This window comes from Nansenia antarctica (assembly GCF_963989245.1).
Source record: "Nansenia antarctica genome assembly, chromosome: 2".
Classification (NCBI taxonomy): Eukaryota; Metazoa; Chordata; class Actinopteri; order Argentiniformes; family Microstomatidae; genus Nansenia; species Nansenia antarctica.
Window position 1 is genome coordinate 34,392,387 of NC_137675.1, and position 17,906 is coordinate 34,410,292.

A 17,906-nucleotide genomic window follows, 5' to 3' on the forward strand; every position below is an offset into this window, starting at 1 on the left:
AGTACGAGCGATAAGTGCAGCCCTAGCGCCTCCGCTTTTACCTGTGCAGTGGATATAGTGCTTGATCTACCACTTTTACCACTCCCACGACTTGGGTGGTAGCTAACATTGGAAGCACTGTCATGTGGATGAATACCATCCCCCTCATAAACATTTTTGCCCATCTGCACAGAACCTTCTTTGCATGATAAAACCCACATTTTTGTATTTGTAATACATTCATTGTTGAACAACATTTTTGCCTTAAACCATGTTTCATGTTTTTCTTTTTCATCACATGGCAACAAATCAAGTATACTTTCATGCATGTTTTTTGCTTCATCACACACCTTTATCAATTCAATCAGAGTATTCTGTACCTGTGTTTTATCATCAGTACACACCAACCCTTGTAAATCACATCTAATGCTGGTAGCTTTGCTTAGTTTAGCTTTTCTGCTCGTTTGCAACAAGTCCAACTTCAACGCAAACGCTTTAGCAGTAAGCTTAACCACACGTTTACCAGATAGTGTCTCATCACCATTAGTGTCCAATTCCACGTCACGCATCTCCATGACGAATGATCGGTAGTCAGTCAAAACAGTTCGCAGCACGCAACAGTCAACGCAACGTCTATAATTGTCCCCTTCGCTTCAGTCACCAATGCATTGGATTTAATACCGGTGTGCACACATTAAATGGCCATTAAACAACGTAGCGCTACTCATACCGTGCGGTGGGCGCCGTTGTGGTGGTCTCGTGGTTCGATGCTCCAAACAGCTGGCTTTAGAACCGTCGCTCCTGTTGCTGTACACTTATCCAAACACGTTTCCAACTACTACTTGCTACTGAGATGCTAACCCGACGGATTGTCCGGTTGACGCGCCATGCGTCCTAGTTTGATGTGTTGCTGTTGGTTATATAAGATCCGTAGTCGTTGGTTTGCTGAATAATAAACATTTATTGTGTTACTATGTGCCATCAATGCCTTACTCACTGGTACAAACAATAACAATAACAAACTTAGCGCCCTTGCGGTCAAACCTATTTGCCCTTCCGGGGTCAACACCTGACGACAACAACAAATGTGCTACCTTATATACACCTGCCTCAGGTATTGTGACAGCGCCACCCCATGCCCACACAGTGAATTACAACATGTATCACAGGACCATATCTGGCTCCTACAGTTATAGTGATAGTGGCTTAATAAGTGATGCAATAAGTTTGGCCTTAAGTGATTTAATCAGTTTGTTCAAGATTCAAGATTCAAGATTGCTTTATTGTCTGTCACAGAGTGACAGAAATTCTCCTTTGACAGGCTTTGTGCAGTTCATGAATACGTTATCCACATTAAAAACACACATAGGTCACATACATACAATAAAAACAGATATAACAGTGTTTATGTAGTGCCTATATAAAAAGTCTAGTCATTTAAAAATAATAGTAAGAAAAACAGTATTATGATTTAAAAAGCTAAAATGTTAAAATGTTGTGGTTTAAAAGAAAAACAGTGTGCTTCCTATTTTAAAATGTTCAGGGCGGTGGTTGCAGTGGGAATGAATGATTTTTTATATGTGTTTTTCCGGGCCAGTGGAGTTCTATAACGGCGGCCTGATGGAAGTGGCTGAAATGATTGGTGGAGGGGGTGAGAGGGGTCCTGTGTGATTTGTGTGGCTTTTCTGATTAGTGACCGGTTGTAGATTTCAGACAGGGGAGTTTGAGGTGAGCCGATGATTTTACTTGCCTGATTGACTATACGGGAGAGTTTGGTTTTGTGTTTGACAGTGAGGGAGTTGTACCAGGATGTGTTATTGAAGGTGAGAATGGATTCAATGAGTGATTTGTAAACCAGGGTTAAAATGTTAAAATATTAATGTTAAAATGTTCTTTTAAAGACATCGAAATATATTATTTTATTTTGTATTGAGTATAAAACAGTATTAATGCATTTTAACATTGAGACATATATTTTGTATTTACTATAAAATAGTATTAATGCATTTAAACATTGAGACAAGAAGCTGTCTTGAGACAAGAAGCTGTACCCGCTCTCCCAATATCTCAAACTGTGACCCCCTTCCCCAAGAAAAAGTTTCAGGCACAGGATTTTTTCCCACTTTAAGCCCTGGTTATGACATCACCGAATTGTGCTTGTCTCCCTGTCCCACAGTTATGACATGGTTCACTACGGCCACTCCAACCAGCTGAGGCAGGCCAAGGCCATGGGAGACTACCTTATCGTAGGTGTGCATACGGATGGTGAGTACTAGACACACACACACGCACACACACACACACATCAGGGGCGTGTCCAGACCTTTTTCACTGGGGTGGCCCAGGTGGGGCACCTAGTTATCCATGGGAGTAGTATGTATACTGTCCTTTACTTTGATCTCACATTTGATTGATCTTTTATGACATGTCATAAATCAAGTCCTTTGATCTTTTATGACCCTTGCTCTTATCTTAATGAGATGAGAAATGTTATTGCTCTAGGGGTTTGTTTGGTGCCCATTTGGTGCCCATTTGTTGAAGGTGTCAGTATGGGGTAGTACCTTCTATTTATGACATCATGTTTAGCAGAGGGAACCCCCTCCTGGGCCAAGATGCTTAAATAACAGTTTGTGTCATGGCCAGTTATCTATCGAGAAACAAGAGTGAGCAACAATGAGTCGTGTTTGTAAGAAGAGATCTGTAAGGAGTGTCCCTCAGCCTTTTTTCGACGAGTGTGCGATGGACGTCGATTGTGGGGTTCCAGATAATTTTATAACTGAAGTATCCAGTGAGAGTGAACCCTGTGGATCGAATGGGTTGTTTTGTACTCTCCTACAGAGAGTTTAGAGCTACAACCTGAGTGATGACTTCGACATAGGAGCCGAGTGGGAGACCCTGGTGGACCTGTCGGGGGCTCCGGCGTTTTCCAGGAGTGTGACAGCTCTGGGTTACAGACTTATCAAAGCCACTGTTTGTCTCATATTGGAGAATATCGTTGGAGCAAAAATAGCAAAAAATTGCTATGGTTGTGAAGTTAATCACCCCAGCCAGAAACACCATGCCTGCTTATATGAACCATGCACGTACTATTTCGAGACGAACATCGGGTATATAAGGGATCGCCTAGGACTGCACAGAACGAATGAGGAGGGATCATTGGACCGTGTGTTGGAACATATCCTGAAAGCTCACGAGCTGTATGTTGACCCCCTAGTGGTGCGAGGAGCTGTGGAACAGACACAGAACACCAACACCGTACGTAACATGGGTGAATAAACTCAATATGAATGATTGTACAGTTGTCTATAGGCAAGAATGGGCTGAAACAAAAGTAGTTACAGTCTCGCTCAAACTGTAGCGAGATTAGGAGACTACTAATTGTAAATAGTAATCCACAATTATGGTTATTACTGGTGGCCTGAGGTGGTCCAGTGGTCTAGCACCGTGGTCTACAGTGATGTACAATAAAGACATTATATACAATATTATAAAATATCCGTTCGTTATATAATATTCGTTGATGAGTACAGGCATAATCAAATGTAGGCTACTGCAATTACTTTGCTGCGGTAGCTATGCATGCACCACACAACTTGATAGGTACATACTGTGCAGTGTATCATTCATAACTGTACATAGGCTACACATATCATAATATCTTATCACTATTGCATGGAACTTGGGTAAACCCGCTGTGAAAAAAAAAACTCAGCTCCAACAAATCTGAAGGGATTGGGAGACATACTGTACAGTTTATCATTTTCATAACTGTCTGTACATACATATCTTATGTATCACTATTGCTATATATAGCCTTTATATAAATACATTGGGCCGGTTTCGGAGACAAGGCTTAAGCCTAGTCCCAGACTAAAATGCTGTTTGAGCTGGCTTAACTGAAATTCACTTGCACAGACGTAGCTTAAAATAGTTGTGGATTAAGCCTGTTCTGGATTAAACAAAGCCGATTGCAAAATTGAGGATTAGAGCTACTCCAGGACTAAATTGGACTGAATTGAAGCTTAAACTAATCTGCCAAGGAGGCAGGTTTAACTCCCGCTTAGTAGGCTAGGCTACTGTTTGTGAAACTGAGCTTGGATTGTTTGGGAGCATGGACTATTTGGAATATCTAAATGAGGACCAACATGCACGACAAAGGCCAGCCAGACGAATACTGCTGGATAGGAGTGATCCATTGAATCAGTTTGATGAAATAACTTTTCGAGACCGCTTTCGTATGTACAAGGAAAATGCATTGGAGATAATTACTTTGCTTGAGCCTAGACTTTCCTCTCTGTCTCAAAGAGGAGGGCCTGTGTCCAATCAACTGCAAGTTCTGATCACTTTGAGGTTCTTGGCATGTGGAATCTTTCATCTTGAAACTGGTGATTTGTGTGGTGTCAGTGAACCAACTGTATGTAGAATAGTTCACAAAGTCTGCAGTGCCATTTGTGAACTGAGGAGTCTTTACATCAAGTTCCCTGATGCTGCTGGGCAAGCCAACTATAAAGTGCAATTCTATGAATATGGGCACTTCCCAGGAGTGATTGGCTGTATAGACGGATGTCATGTTCCCATCAAGTGTCCATCAACTCCTGATGCAGAGGAATACAGGAATCGTAAGAACTGGTTTTCAATCAATGTTCAGGGTGTATGCACTCCTAATTTGGAGTTTTCAAACATTGTTGCCCGTTGGAAAGGTGCAACCCATGATTCAAGGATTTTTCTCAACTCTTCATTGTGTGCACAATTTGAGAGAGGACAACATAGTGGACTACTACTTGGTGATAGTGGATATGGTCAGAGTAACTATTTATTCACACCACATCTAAATCCCACAACAGCTGAGCAGCAAAGGTACAACAGAGCTCATATCCGTACTAGAGGGATGGTCGAGCGTATGTTTGGAGTATGGAAAAGTCGATTCCAGTGCTTACGAAATACGCTTCGTTTCAAGCCAAGAAGATGCTGCAAAGTGATCATTGCTACAGCTGTGCTGCACAACTACCTGAAGCAGCATGGCTGTCCTGATCTGCCAATGGAAGATCAGGATGATGCAGATGTGCCCGTGGCAGAGGCAGCCAATGACCAGCGAGGACTTGCACACAGAGCTGCTTTCACAGTGCAGCACTTCAGCATTTAAATATGGAATGTATTCATTATGGTATAGTTTTGCTTGCATACTGTTTCTGTACAAAATTACAATAATGTAAAGCAAAATTAAACGAGTGAACCAAGGCTGGTTAAAATGTAGTTTGTGATGATTAATACTCACTCACACTCACATGCCAAATGACAATACATTTATTTTTATTTTTCACAATTCTTCATATTCACCATGGCTACTGGTATGCAGAATTCTTTTTTGGAGCATAGCCCTCTGTCCCAATTTCATATCCAGTTCAACCTCTAGAATTCTCATTTTCATTTCATGTTCTTCTTTTAAATATGCAATTTTATGCTCATAAAATTCTCTGGCTAACTTTTCATGCATAGTTATCTTTTTTGGTCTCTGTTGGTTGGTAGCAGCTTCATCTAGCGGATGTGGAGGGTTCAGGCTCGTTGTGAACTGGCTCTTGATTGGTTTCCTCTGGAAAAAAGACCACTGTTACAAACTCTTTCTTTCTTTCTTAATTCTTTTTATTGATTTTTAGACATATACGTTAGACATTACACGTTACTTATGGGATGGTCGGGTGAGCTGGTTCATATCAGGCATAGAGGCATGTAGACAACGTTTACATGAAAAAAAAAAAAAAATAAGTATATATATATATATATATATATATATATAAACGGTAGTAAATACCTAGAAAATGGAGAGCCACCTCCATCAGCCCCTATACAGCCTAGTATGCCCCTAGATGTTTCCCACCCCCAGTTCATCATTGATAAAAAGAAAGAAATAGAACGTAATGGTAATATCCCTAAAAGAAATGAGATTAACACAAACCAAAAGCATAACCCCAAACAAACCATAACATAAAATCAAAATCATAATAGAACAATGAGGGTAAGGAGGGGGGGGGGGGGGTATCTAGTCATCATCTGGTTGAATGGTGATCTTAATCAGGTGGTCGGCGAAAGGCTTCCAAGTCATGTCAAAGGTTGTATTGTACTTTCTAAGTGAAAATCTAAATTTTTCTAGTTTAATGTGGTTCAGGATCTCTTTGAGCCAGCTATTATGTGAAGGGGGGAGGGTGTGCTTCCATTTAAATAGGATAAGTCTTCTTGCCAGTAGCGTTGTAAAGGCAAGGAAGCGTCTCTTTGTAAGCGAAAACATGGGTGTTGTAGGCGGTGGGATACCAATTCCAAATAGGGCTGTGAGAGGTTCAGGATCGAGCTTCCTGTCAAAAACTGTCCCGAGTGTGTCAAATACCTGGCGCCAAAAGTCTGTCATTTTCGGACAAGACCAAAACATGTGGGTGTGGTTAGCAGGTGATTGTTTGCATCTGTTGCAAGTGTCGCTGGTGTCTGGATATATTTTTGCCAGTCGAGCATTCGTGTAATGTACTCTGAAGAGGACCTTGCATTGTAATAAGCCGTGTCTAGCACACATAGAGGTTGAATGGACTAGATCAAGGATTTGCTCCCACTGATCGTCAGGTATCGGCACCCCAATTTCCTGTTCCCAGGTCTGTTTCAGGTGGGCTGCTGGAGCCGGGTTGAGGGAGTCAATGGAGTCATACATTATGGAGATGGAGCGTTTCTGAGCGGGCTTTGGACTGAGTAAAGAGTCGAACGGGGACCCGGGTGGGTGATTGGGGAAGTGGGGGTATTTAGTTTTAATAAAATGTCTGACCTGGAGAAAACGGAAAAGGTGAGATTGGGGCAGTTCAAACCTGGATGAGAGCTCTGCAAAGTCTGTAAAAATTCCGTCCTTGTAGAGATCTTTGACACAAGCTAAGCCTTTGTCACGCCAAATACGAAAGGTGGGGTCAAAAGAGGAGGGTGGGAATAAGTGATTTTCATAGATTGGGGCCAGGGTGGAAGGTTTATCCATTCCATAATGTTTACGGAATTGTAGTCAGATCTTAGTCGAATTGGTGACAACTGGGTTTTGGGAGATGTTGTGGATTTTAAGAGGAAGTTGTGCCGTGAGGAGAGACTGAAGGGAGACCTTTGATGACTGTAGTTCTATCTGGGCCCATGAGGGAGGTGTTTCGGCCCTGTCTTTGAACCAATGACGAAGTTTATCGATATTGCACGACCAGTAATATTGAATGAAGTTGGGTAAGGCTAAACCGCCGGATTTCTTGGGAAGTTGTAGGATAGCTTTCTTAATTCGTGGAGGTTTATTAGCCCATAGGAACGAGGATATCAGCTGATCTAGTTGACGAAAAAGGACTTACTCAGAAAGATCGGGACGTGTTGGAACAAGTAGAGAAGTTTAGGGAGAATCACCATTTTAACTGTTCACCATTTCAGAATCACCATTTCACTGTTACAAACTCAAATAAACTAATATGGTCCTGTAACCAATTTACTTCCTGAGCTATATTTACCATTTGTGCTCAGTTCTCCATGTTCACTGTGTGTTAATGGTCATTGTCTGGTATACCATCCAGAGGTTGCTGGTGCTCTATTATACCAGACAGCAAGTCACCCAATTCATCAGATGTGTCCTTTATTGGTGGTCCACCACCTGTAATAAATCGCTCTCTTCTGCTTGCTGCATTCTCTTTTTTTAATCCCAGTTTAATGTTCTTCCATAGAACTTATGAAGGCAGATATCATTCATTAGTTTTCTTTTTTGATGTGACAAAAATAGTAATATGGGAAATCTGAAATACTGGTACTGATAAGGCATAATAAAAATAAGTGTGTCTCCTGATAATTTAGGTCATGGTGGAGAAATGATTTTATTTTATATTTCTTTCCCCCTCACATAGGTATGGATCTTCCTTTGTGCAACATATCTTACTCTACCACCATGTTTAACATTCATATGGCCCCTTAAAATAGGTTACTATCGTTTTAAAACAGGATATTCATTCAATGTGAATGCTACAAGCAGCAGGAGTATTGTTACAGTATATGAGAGCCAGATATGAGAGAAACAGATTGAACTTGACATAAATGTCTTGAAATAATTTGGGTAGGGCATAAATGGGATGTATAAGTGGGATGTATCTCGGGGGGGGACGAGGCGGCGTACAGGGATGAGGTAGAGCAACTGAGCAAGCTGTGCAAGGTTAACAACCTGCTGCTGAACAAGTCAAAGACCCAGGAATTCATCGTAGACTTCAGGAGGAAAAAGTCCGAGATCCAGCCCCTGCTCATCGACGGAGAGAGCGTGGAGAGAGTCTCAACCCTCCGATTCCTGGGACATCACATGTGGGATGACCTGACCTGGAAGGACAACACAAAAGGCACCATCAAGAGGGCACAACAGCGGCTATACACCCTGAGATGCCTCAGGAAGGAACACAACAAGCAGGAGATACTGGTGGCCTTCTACCGCGGCGCAGTGGAGAGCATCCTCACCTACGGCATCTGCAACTGGTTCTCCAGCTGCACAACAGCGGAGAGAAATGCGCTACAGAGAGTAGTGAGAACAGCACAGAAGATCACCGGCGCCCCCCTCCCCTCTCTGGAAGAGCTGTACAACACACGCTGTCTCAGGAAGGCCTCAAAGATCTCCAGGGACCCGACCCACCCTGGGCACGTACACTTTACCAGGCTGCCCTCGGAAAGGAGGTTCAGGACCCTGGCCGCTAAGACAAACAGACTGAAGAACTGCTTCTACCACAGGGCCGTCCAGGCCCTGAACACAGCAAAGACCTAAGTTCTGGGCCCTGGACAGTCTGGACGGATTGTATGGCAGCTGCTGGACTGAAAAAAATCAGGTGTAGTGCTGAGGCACAAACATGTACATTTCAAGCCTGCAAACTGTGACACTTTAAATAACGTGAAAAAAATACTATTGTGCAATAATGACAACCCTAGTCGACTATCTGTACAGTATAGTACAGTGGATTGTGTACATAGCCTTTATTTATGTAAACCAGCTCCTTCCCTTCTTGTGATTTTTTTCTAAAAGTTTCTTTTTTTTTTCCCTTTCCTAACACCAGGGGAGCCACCCCTCCTAAATGTCGTTGTTTGGTACCTGTACTGTAGCAATGACAATAAAGTCCATTCATTCATTCATTCAAATAAGCAGGGTATAGGCAACAGGAAACAAACACATCTTTTTGTGCCTAATAATGAAGATTAACTCACCTGCAGTTGTTGTACTGTTCTTGTGGTGACATCTTCATTTGCATTGAATTCATTGCCAATTGCAGTCCAAGCACTTCTTTTCTTCTGTTCAATAGCAGCAGTATGGATTTTGCTTTCAATGACTGGATGGTTTGATACAATTTGTTTTAGTAGTGTTTTTTCATGCTCACTATAATTTTTGGAGCGAATTCTCTTTGCCTCTGCCATTGTCTTGTCTCAAAATTCACTGCAACAATGGTGTTTTATACTCCATTTCGGGTTTTCATGAGCACAATTGGAGACCAGCCTGTGCTCCCACTTAGTCTAATGAGGCTTGAACTAGGTGTTCTCATTAAGCTTACTCCAGGACTCCATAGTCTCAGACTAACTAAGCCAAATTTAAGCCATGTCCATGCAAGCCACTTAAATAGCCAGGATTAACTAGTCTGACTTAGGCCTACTCCTGTCTTAATTTAAGCCCTGTCTCCGAAACCGGCCCCAAATGTTACAAATATCAGTCTTATCCACTGTATCTAATTCAGCACTGAAGCCTGAAGATTGAGCACAGTGTGTGTCCCCTTGCGACCTCTGCTGATATAAAAGAGAATTGCAGGCTTGGAGAAAAAGATGGCAGCCGAATACCTAGGCAAATACACAGAAACACACAGAAATACTGCAAAATCGCTTTATACTAACTCGATTTTGAAAATGTAAAGATGCTGGGTGGTAGAACGCACATATCTAGGAAAAGTCATGAAAGGTGGGTCCTGAAATTTGTTCGAGTGCAAAGGTAGAAATTGTTTTGTACTCACTGAGATCAAATGACACCTCATGGCTGCCCTAGTGTTAAAAGTCCCAGTGCTACCAATCACAACACAACAGAGTGGCACCATACAAATGTAATATTAAACTCCCATATTTATTCTTTAAACAAACCAGCTCATTTAGTTTTAACACTATAACATGCAGGCACTCCAATTGTAACACAAAACAAAACAAAAAATGTAACATCACCTTTGAGGCCAGTGTTCAAAACACTGTACAGGTACAAGTAAAAACAATCATTCTTAAACATGTATGTCACATAGTGTATTCGTACCAGCATCATCCAAAGGTTCAAGCTACACACACATGTCTCTGCCTGTGTCATTGTTTACATCACTCATGAAGCTTCAGGTGAAATGTGAAATAAATGGTGTGGCCAACAACAGCCCCAACAAGAGACGGACAGTCAGATATGTAGGCTACTTTACGTTTGTAACACATAAACGCGATGCGAATCACCTCTAATTCGCAGTCGCACGAAGTCGATACGCTTGCTTGAGGTGGTTTTTGCCTTATGCGAATCACCTCTGACTCGCATCAAGTTTTATGGAAAAAGGTCATTGGAATAAACTCTGACGTAGCGAATTTCAACTCACGTGCCTCAGCTGTTTCTGCTGTCTGCGTCTCCCTGGGTATTCCCTTACGCGTGATGAAAACATGTCTGGTAAACATGTCTTAGATGGCAAACAGCAAAGAAATGCCACAATATACCAGGACTTAAGAAACGAGATGCCCAACAAAGGATTTGACAAACCCTGGTTCGTTTTGTGCAACAAGTGGAAGAGTTTGAAGCAGCGGAGACAGGGTTGCCAGATGGGCTGTTTTTTTGTGGATTTAACGGTTTTTAGACTGGTTAGGCTCTAAATTGTCAATCCCATCTGGCAACCCTGAGCGCCAGTGAGCGGAGAGTCTACAGATAGGATGTTTACAGATGTCGCACTGCTGGAGATGCACACCACACTTTGTTAAAAGAAATAAAGCTTTATTGTACTTTTAAAAATATTTTGTATGTGCTTTTTGCGTTGCAGTTGGGAGAGCTCTTTACATCAAACTACATACATCATGTCAGCTGTGTGCCAATCAATCAGGGGGGTGGCACCTGTGGTGGCCAATCAGATTTCAGGGGTAGCACGTGCCACCCTAGGCCACTCCCTGGACACGCCACTGACACACATACACTTCCCTTCTCTCTCGCTGGCTACTTTTCTGTTTCACATACTCTTTTCTCAAATCACACACACACACACAGGCATTTTCATCCTTATCGGCCAATGGGTGGAATCACACACATGCACACAACTTGTTGTTGCCAGTATGTCATTATAATTTCATCACTCCCTCTTCAACCCTCTGTTCCTTCTCCCCTCTTCTCTGACCTCTCCTCCCCTTCATCCCTCCCTCTCACCTCCAATTTCCCTCTCCGTCCCTGACCTCTTGCTCTCCCCCCCCCCCCCTCCTCCATCCCTCTCTAGGAGAGATCTCGAAGCACAAGGGTCCTCCTGTCTTCAAGCAGGCCGAGCGGTACAAGATGGTGCGGGCCATCAAGTGGGTGGACGAGATCGTGGAGGGGGCGCCGTACGTCACCACTCTGGAGACCCTGGACAAGTACAACAGTGACTTCTGCGTGCACGGAGGTTAGAGCGCCACCTGCTGCACGGGAGGGGGATTGTGATAATGCAAACGAGAACACATTTAGGAGGGGCCAGGGGCGTTCTAGGGGAGGGGCCAGGGGCGTTCTAGGGGAGGGGCCAGGGGCGTTCTAGGGGAGGGGCCAGGGGCGTTCTAGGGGAGGGGCCAGGGGCGTTCTAGGGTAGGGGCCAGGGGCGTTCTAGGGGAGGGGCCAGGGGTGTTCTAGGGGAGGGGCCAGGGGTGTTCTAGGGGAGGGGCCAGGGGCGTTCTAGGGGAGGGGCCAGAACACTCTAAACGCAGCCACAGCTGCGAACGCTGCTAACAGCTAGTGGCTAACAACACATCGCTACGAAGGTCTAAACTGTATTTCAATAACATCACAACATGCTGGGAGAACATCGACATGCTAAAAACACGTAACTACACATAACTAGATCACACAGTTCTTGCTTTTGAACACATCCTAAAACGAAAGTATGTTTACAAGTCAAGTCTCCCTTACCGGTAGCCTCCGGCAAACGAGAATAGGGAATCCAATCCACAAATTACAAGTATTTAGTGATCGTTAAACACACGTCCAGATGTACACTGTACTGGTGATGATGTCAAAGGGTGGATGATGATGTCAGAGGGTGGATGATGTTAATAATAATAATAATAATTCATTGTATTTATATAGCGCTTTTCCGGGGCTCAAAGACGCTGACAATATGGGAAAAACAGAAAACACAGAAACAACAAGCAACAGATAACACAGATGAACACATAGAACACAGAGTTAACCAACAGGCACAGGGAACAATTAACACAGCAATGTCCAGGGGGGGAGGGTTAGGGGAGATGGTTAGGGGTAGGGAAGGTTGTACAGGTAGGTTTTGAGGTGGGTTGATGATGTCAGAGCGGTGATGATGATGTCAGAGGGTTGATGATGATGTCAGAGGGTTAGTGATGATGTCAGAGGGTTAGTGATGTCAGAGGGTTAGTGATAATGTCAGAGGGTTAGTGATGTCAGAGGATTGATGATGTCAGAGGGTTGATGATGATGTCAGAGGGTTGGTGATGATGTCAGAGGGTTAGTGATGATGTCAGAGGGTTAGTGATGATGTCAGAGGGGTGATGGTGATGATGTCAGAGGGGTTGGTGATGATGTCAGAGGGTTAGTGATGATGTCAGAGGGGTTGGTGATGATGTCAGTGGGGTTGGTGATGGTGTCAGAGGGTGGATGATGATGTCAGAGGGGTGATGGTGATGATGTCAGAGGGGTTGGTGATGATGTCAGAGGGGTGATGGTGATGATGTCAGAGGGGTTGGTGATGACGTCAGAGGGGTTGGTGATGATGTCAGAGGGGTTGGTGATGATGTCAGTGGGGTTGGTGATGATGTCAGAGGGTGGATGATGATGTCAGAGGAGTGATGGTGATGATGTCAGAGGGGTGATGGTGATGATGTCAGAGGGGTTGGTGATGACGTCAGAGGGGTTGGTGATGATGTCAGAGGGGTTGGTGATGATGTCAGAGGTGTTGGTGATGATGTCAGAGGGGTGATGGTGATGATGTCAGAGGGGTTGGTGATGATGATGGTGTTGTTGTTTAGATGACATCACCCTGACGGTGGACGGTAAGGACACGTACGCGGAGGTGAAGCGGGAGCAGCGTTACCGGGAGTGTAAACGCACCCAGGGGGTCTCCACCACGGACCTGGTGGGCCGCATGCTGCTGATGACCAAGACCCACCACAGCAACATGGTGAGTCCCTTTCTGCCTGCTGTGACCCACCACAGCGACATGGTGAGTCCCTCTCTGCCTGCTGTGCTGGTGGTGGACAGTCTGGATCAAAAACACACCAGCCATTTTTCATAAAAGCACGAAACTTGGTACACTTGTACAGTTTGTTGTCCTGAACATTTTCAGACGTGGAGCCCTCGAAAAAACTCCTCCTAGTGGCCGTGGCGGCCATCTTCCTTTCCGCCATAGCCGAATTGTGTATTTTGCTTCATATCTCCTGAACCAAACATGATAACACCGAACAGATGTTGTCTACCCCTATGTTTTGAAGGTCAAGGATTACAATGATACCATATACAACATCATAAAGTGTTCAGGTGGCCATGGCGGCCATTTTCCTTTCCGCCATAGCCGAATAATGTATTTTGCTTCATATCTCCTTAACCAAACATGATAACACTGAACAAATGATGTCTTTCCTCATGTTTTGAAGGTCAAGGATTACAATGATACCATATACAACATCATAAAGTGTTCTGGTGAATAGTTAAGTGGTGACCTCAGACCTCATAATGTGCCAGGGATCACCGAAGCAGATACATTGGGACAAGGGAACAAGTTTAAGGAAGTTTAATAAAAACAAAGGTGCCACCACACACTACCCTGACACCTATTCTTCACTGTCTCCACAGTCTCCTCCACACTGACACAGAGCAGTGCACTTTAAGGAGGCTTTTCTGCACTTGCAATGCCCCCGGCAGCCTTTCTTGCAGCCACAACTCAAAAGTTCAAGGATGGACTGGCTTGCCTGTGGAAGAGTTGACCACAAAGGTTTCCAGTCACTTGGATCCATCCAACCCCAGTCTGTTGGTGATGGCATCTTAGGTGCAACCACAAGAGCTTGTCCCCAACCATGTCGTCCTTGGTACACTACTCTTTTCCCCTTCCTTTCTTGGTGAATAACTCAAGACGGGCTTCATCGATGTTGAGTTGGCTGCTGGTGCGATTATAGAGTGAATGAATGAATGATCTTTATTGTCATTGTAACAGGTGCAACAAAATGTTAATGCAAGCCCTAGGTTCTAACAATCAAACACAGTCCTAAGATAATAAAAAACAAGAATGAGACATAAATAGACATGAGGTATGATACTGAAGCGCCTGCCTGAGCGCAGCCGTATGAAGTGTTTGTAGCCAGGGTGGTGTGGGTCCTTGAGGATTTTGACTGCCTTGTTGAGACATCGGGAGTTGTACAGTTCTTCCAGGGAGGGGAGAGGGCATCCGATGATCTTCTGGGCCGAGTTGACGACCCTCTGGAGCGCTTTCCTCTCTGTGGCTGTGCAGCTGAGGAACCACACGCAGATGCAGTACATGAGGATGCTTTCCACGGAGCAGCGGTAGAAGGACACAAGCAGGTCTTGTCTGAGGTGGTAGTTTCTGAGTATTCTCAGGAAGTAGAGTCTCTGCTGTGCCTTCTTGACGATCGCCATGGTGTTGGTTCTCCAGGTCAGGTCATCCTCCAGGTGGACGCCCAGGAATCTGAAGACTGAGACCATCGATGTACAGGGGCTGTATGACGGTATTCTTCCTCCTGTAGTCGCCAATCATCTCCTGGGTCTTTAGCTTGTTCAGCTGCAGGTTGTTGGTTTTACACAGGACTGACAGCTGCTCCACCTCGTTGTGGTACGCGGCCTCGTCACCTTCGGAGATGCAGCCCACCACGGTGGTGTCGTCAGCAAACTTGATGATGGCGTTGCTGGGGTGGACGCCGATGAAGTCGTGGGTGTAGATGGAATAGAATAGGGGACTCAGCACGCAGCCCTGGGGGATCCGGTGCTGAGGCTGATGGCTGTGGAGGTGTGGGGGCCTATCTTGACCCTCTGGGGGCAGTCAGACAGGAAGTCCTTGGACCACCGGCAGAGGAGGTGGTCTAGTCCGAGGTCTAGGAGTTTGGGCACCAATCTGTCGGGTAGGATGGTGTTAAATGCCGAGCTGAAGTCCACGAAGAGCAGCCGTGCGTAGCCCCCCCCCTCTCTCCAGGTGGGACAGGGTAGAGTGGAGAGTTGTGGCGATGGCATCCTCCGTGGACCTGTTAGCTCTGTAGGCAAATTGAGAAGAATTGTGAAACGCTCCACAGTAGACATAACTTTCTCCGGTATGCTGTTTGGAGCCTGTGACAGAGCCATGAAGGCCTCTGTTGCCATGTCATAGGCATTCCTGGTTTCCCATGCTGCCTTCTTGCCCCTGGTTGCAAATGCACACACTGTCACAGCTAGTAAAAACATGGAACACAGGAAGAGCCTTTGATTTGATCTCATGGATGGGTATGTACCTGAAGTTCTTACTAGTCCCAAACGCCACCCACAGCTCCTCAATGTCCAGCTCAGACACGTGTGCAATGGCTAGGACCACAACACAACTGTGTCCACAGTGCGCAGGATGATCTTTCTATACCCCTTTCTTGTAGCATCCGCCACATGGAGTAGCATCTTTGTATCTGCCTCCTCATGTGTGCAAGGGGAAAGATGATGTGTGTCTAGTAGTGGGTGAGTTGACAGAGCATTGGGTCCGTACCTGGAAACAACTTGTTTGGTCGTTGACATTTCCACAAGGTTCCTGGCCAGGAAGTGAAACAGTTCTGTTTTGTTTTCATCCACTCTCAGGAAGCCTTTCCAGTTGGTTGGTATCTTGTTTTTTCCATCCACTCTTGTTCTTGTGCCCGTTCCTCGCTTCTGTCTTGTCTGGGACTTTAAGCTGTTTGCTTCATAGCAGTCCCACACCACATCCACTCTGTCAACACTTTCCAAGTAAGGTGCAACAACTGAAATATCTACATTCATAGCCTAATAGACAATTCGGACCTAGAGAACTATAGTAAATAAATTATTATATGAAATAAATTTATTATGAAAATTGAATATGCATATTCTCAGATACTGCGATTTCATTTTAATCATTCTCACAACAATCATTCTCACAACGTCACTGATTTCACCACTAACTATTCACCAGAACATTTTATGATGTTGTGTATGGTATCATTGTAATCCTTGACCTTCAAAACATGGGTAGACATCATTTGTTCCCCAAACTGTACAAGTTTTGTGCTTTTATGAAAAAGTGAACTATTTTTTCACATATTACCCGGACTACTACACCTTTTTTTGTCTCCGTTTTTACAGGACAATTCAGATTACCAGCAACACACAGACAACTTTGGAAAGGTAAATATATCTGCGCATATTTAAGTGTTTGTGTTGCTTAGAGTTACTTGACTTTGCTGTGGGCTTTTAATCTGCAACTTGTGTGTGAGTGTGTGTGGCTCATTGGCCACCTACTGCCTTGGAGCAGCAAGCAAAACGTTCTCAGTGAGGACTAACGTGGTGGAAGTCCACTGGATCAACCACAGCCTTCTGATGGGAAAAAATAAAGAAGATATACAGTGAGGCAAAACAAGCTGCCAAAACGTTTAAAAATGTTCAATGTTAAACTGTGAAGCACCCTTCTTATTTCATGTGGAATGTGAGGGGCTCAGCTGGTTGGCTCATTTAACCATCACTAGTTGCCATGTACGTTTCCAAACAAAATACTAGTTTCAAGGTCATGTAACTAAGAAATATGCGGATGTTGCTGTAGAAAAAGGTGGATCTTATTGACAGATACATTGTTTCAGTCTTGTGTATCAGGGGTGTTGTCCTGTATATCTTTAATATGTTAGGTATGATGGTAAAAGGTATATCTTTAATATGTTAGGTATGATGGTAAAAGTATATCTTTAATATGTTAGGTATGATGGTAAAAGTATATCTTTAATATGTTAGGTATGATGGTAAAAGGTATATCTTTAATATGTTAGGTATGATGGTAAAAGTATATCTTTAATATGTTAGGTATGATGGTAAAAGTATATCTTTAACATGTTAGGTATGATGGTAAAAGTATATCTTTAATATGTTAGGTATGATCGTAAAAGTATATCTTTAATATGTTAGGTATGATCGTAAAAGTATATCTTTAATATGTTATACTTTTACCATCATACCTAACATAGGACAGCCCATTATTATCCTAGCATTATCCTAGCTTTGTCTAGTGATAATAAGTCTATGGGTGAAATGTTCAGAATGTTGGAAAGTGTGACATTTTGGACGTTAGACCACATTTTTACTGACCTGGGGTAGGCTTGGGCGGTTTTGAAAATGTTATACCGTGAAATGGTGATTTTCGGTTAAACCGTGGGATTCCAAATCACATTGTTGTAGGGCTTTGACTGAGCCGCTAATTTCAAATGATGAAGCCCTGTCCTCTCTGCAAACCTGCTCCAACACTTTCCACTGTCCTCTCTGCAAACCTGCTCCAACACTTTCCTCTCTGCAAACCTGCTCCAACACTTTCCACTGTCCTCTCTGCAAACCTGCTCCAACACTTTCCACTGTCCTCTCTGCAAACCTGCTCCAACACTTTCCACTGTCCTCTCTGCAAACCTGCTCCAACACTTTCCTCCTGTCCTCTCTGCAAACCTGCTCCAACACTTTCCACTGTCCTCTC

The 17,906-nt window shown here is 43.9% G+C and overlaps 2 protein-coding genes across 2 annotated transcripts in view; both read left to right on the forward strand.

Annotated features, from left to right (window-relative positions):
* The window catches only part of pcyt2 (phosphate cytidylyltransferase 2, ethanolamine), a 49,526-nt gene that overhangs the window by 19,501 nt on the left and 12,119 nt on the right, over nucleotides 1-17,906 (forward strand). The window contains exons 2-5 of the mRNA XM_080522532.1: nucleotides 2,156-2,244; nucleotides 11,478-11,639; nucleotides 13,228-13,379; nucleotides 16,541-16,582. Coding sequence (XP_080378658.1) covers nucleotides 2,156-2,244; nucleotides 11,478-11,639; nucleotides 13,228-13,379; nucleotides 16,541-16,582 — 445 coding nt within the window. The remainder of the gene's footprint in view (nucleotides 1-2,155; nucleotides 2,245-11,477; nucleotides 11,640-13,227; nucleotides 13,380-16,540; nucleotides 16,583-17,906) is intronic.
* On the forward strand, nucleotides 4,091-5,122 carry LOC308151431 (putative nuclease HARBI1; the record flags this gene model as incomplete). The annotated part of the gene is made up of 1 exon (XM_080524298.1): nucleotides 4,091-5,122. The coding sequence occupies one exon, from the start codon at nucleotides 4,091-4,093 to the stop codon at nucleotides 5,120-5,122; it is 1,032 nt and encodes a 343-aa protein (XP_080380424.1).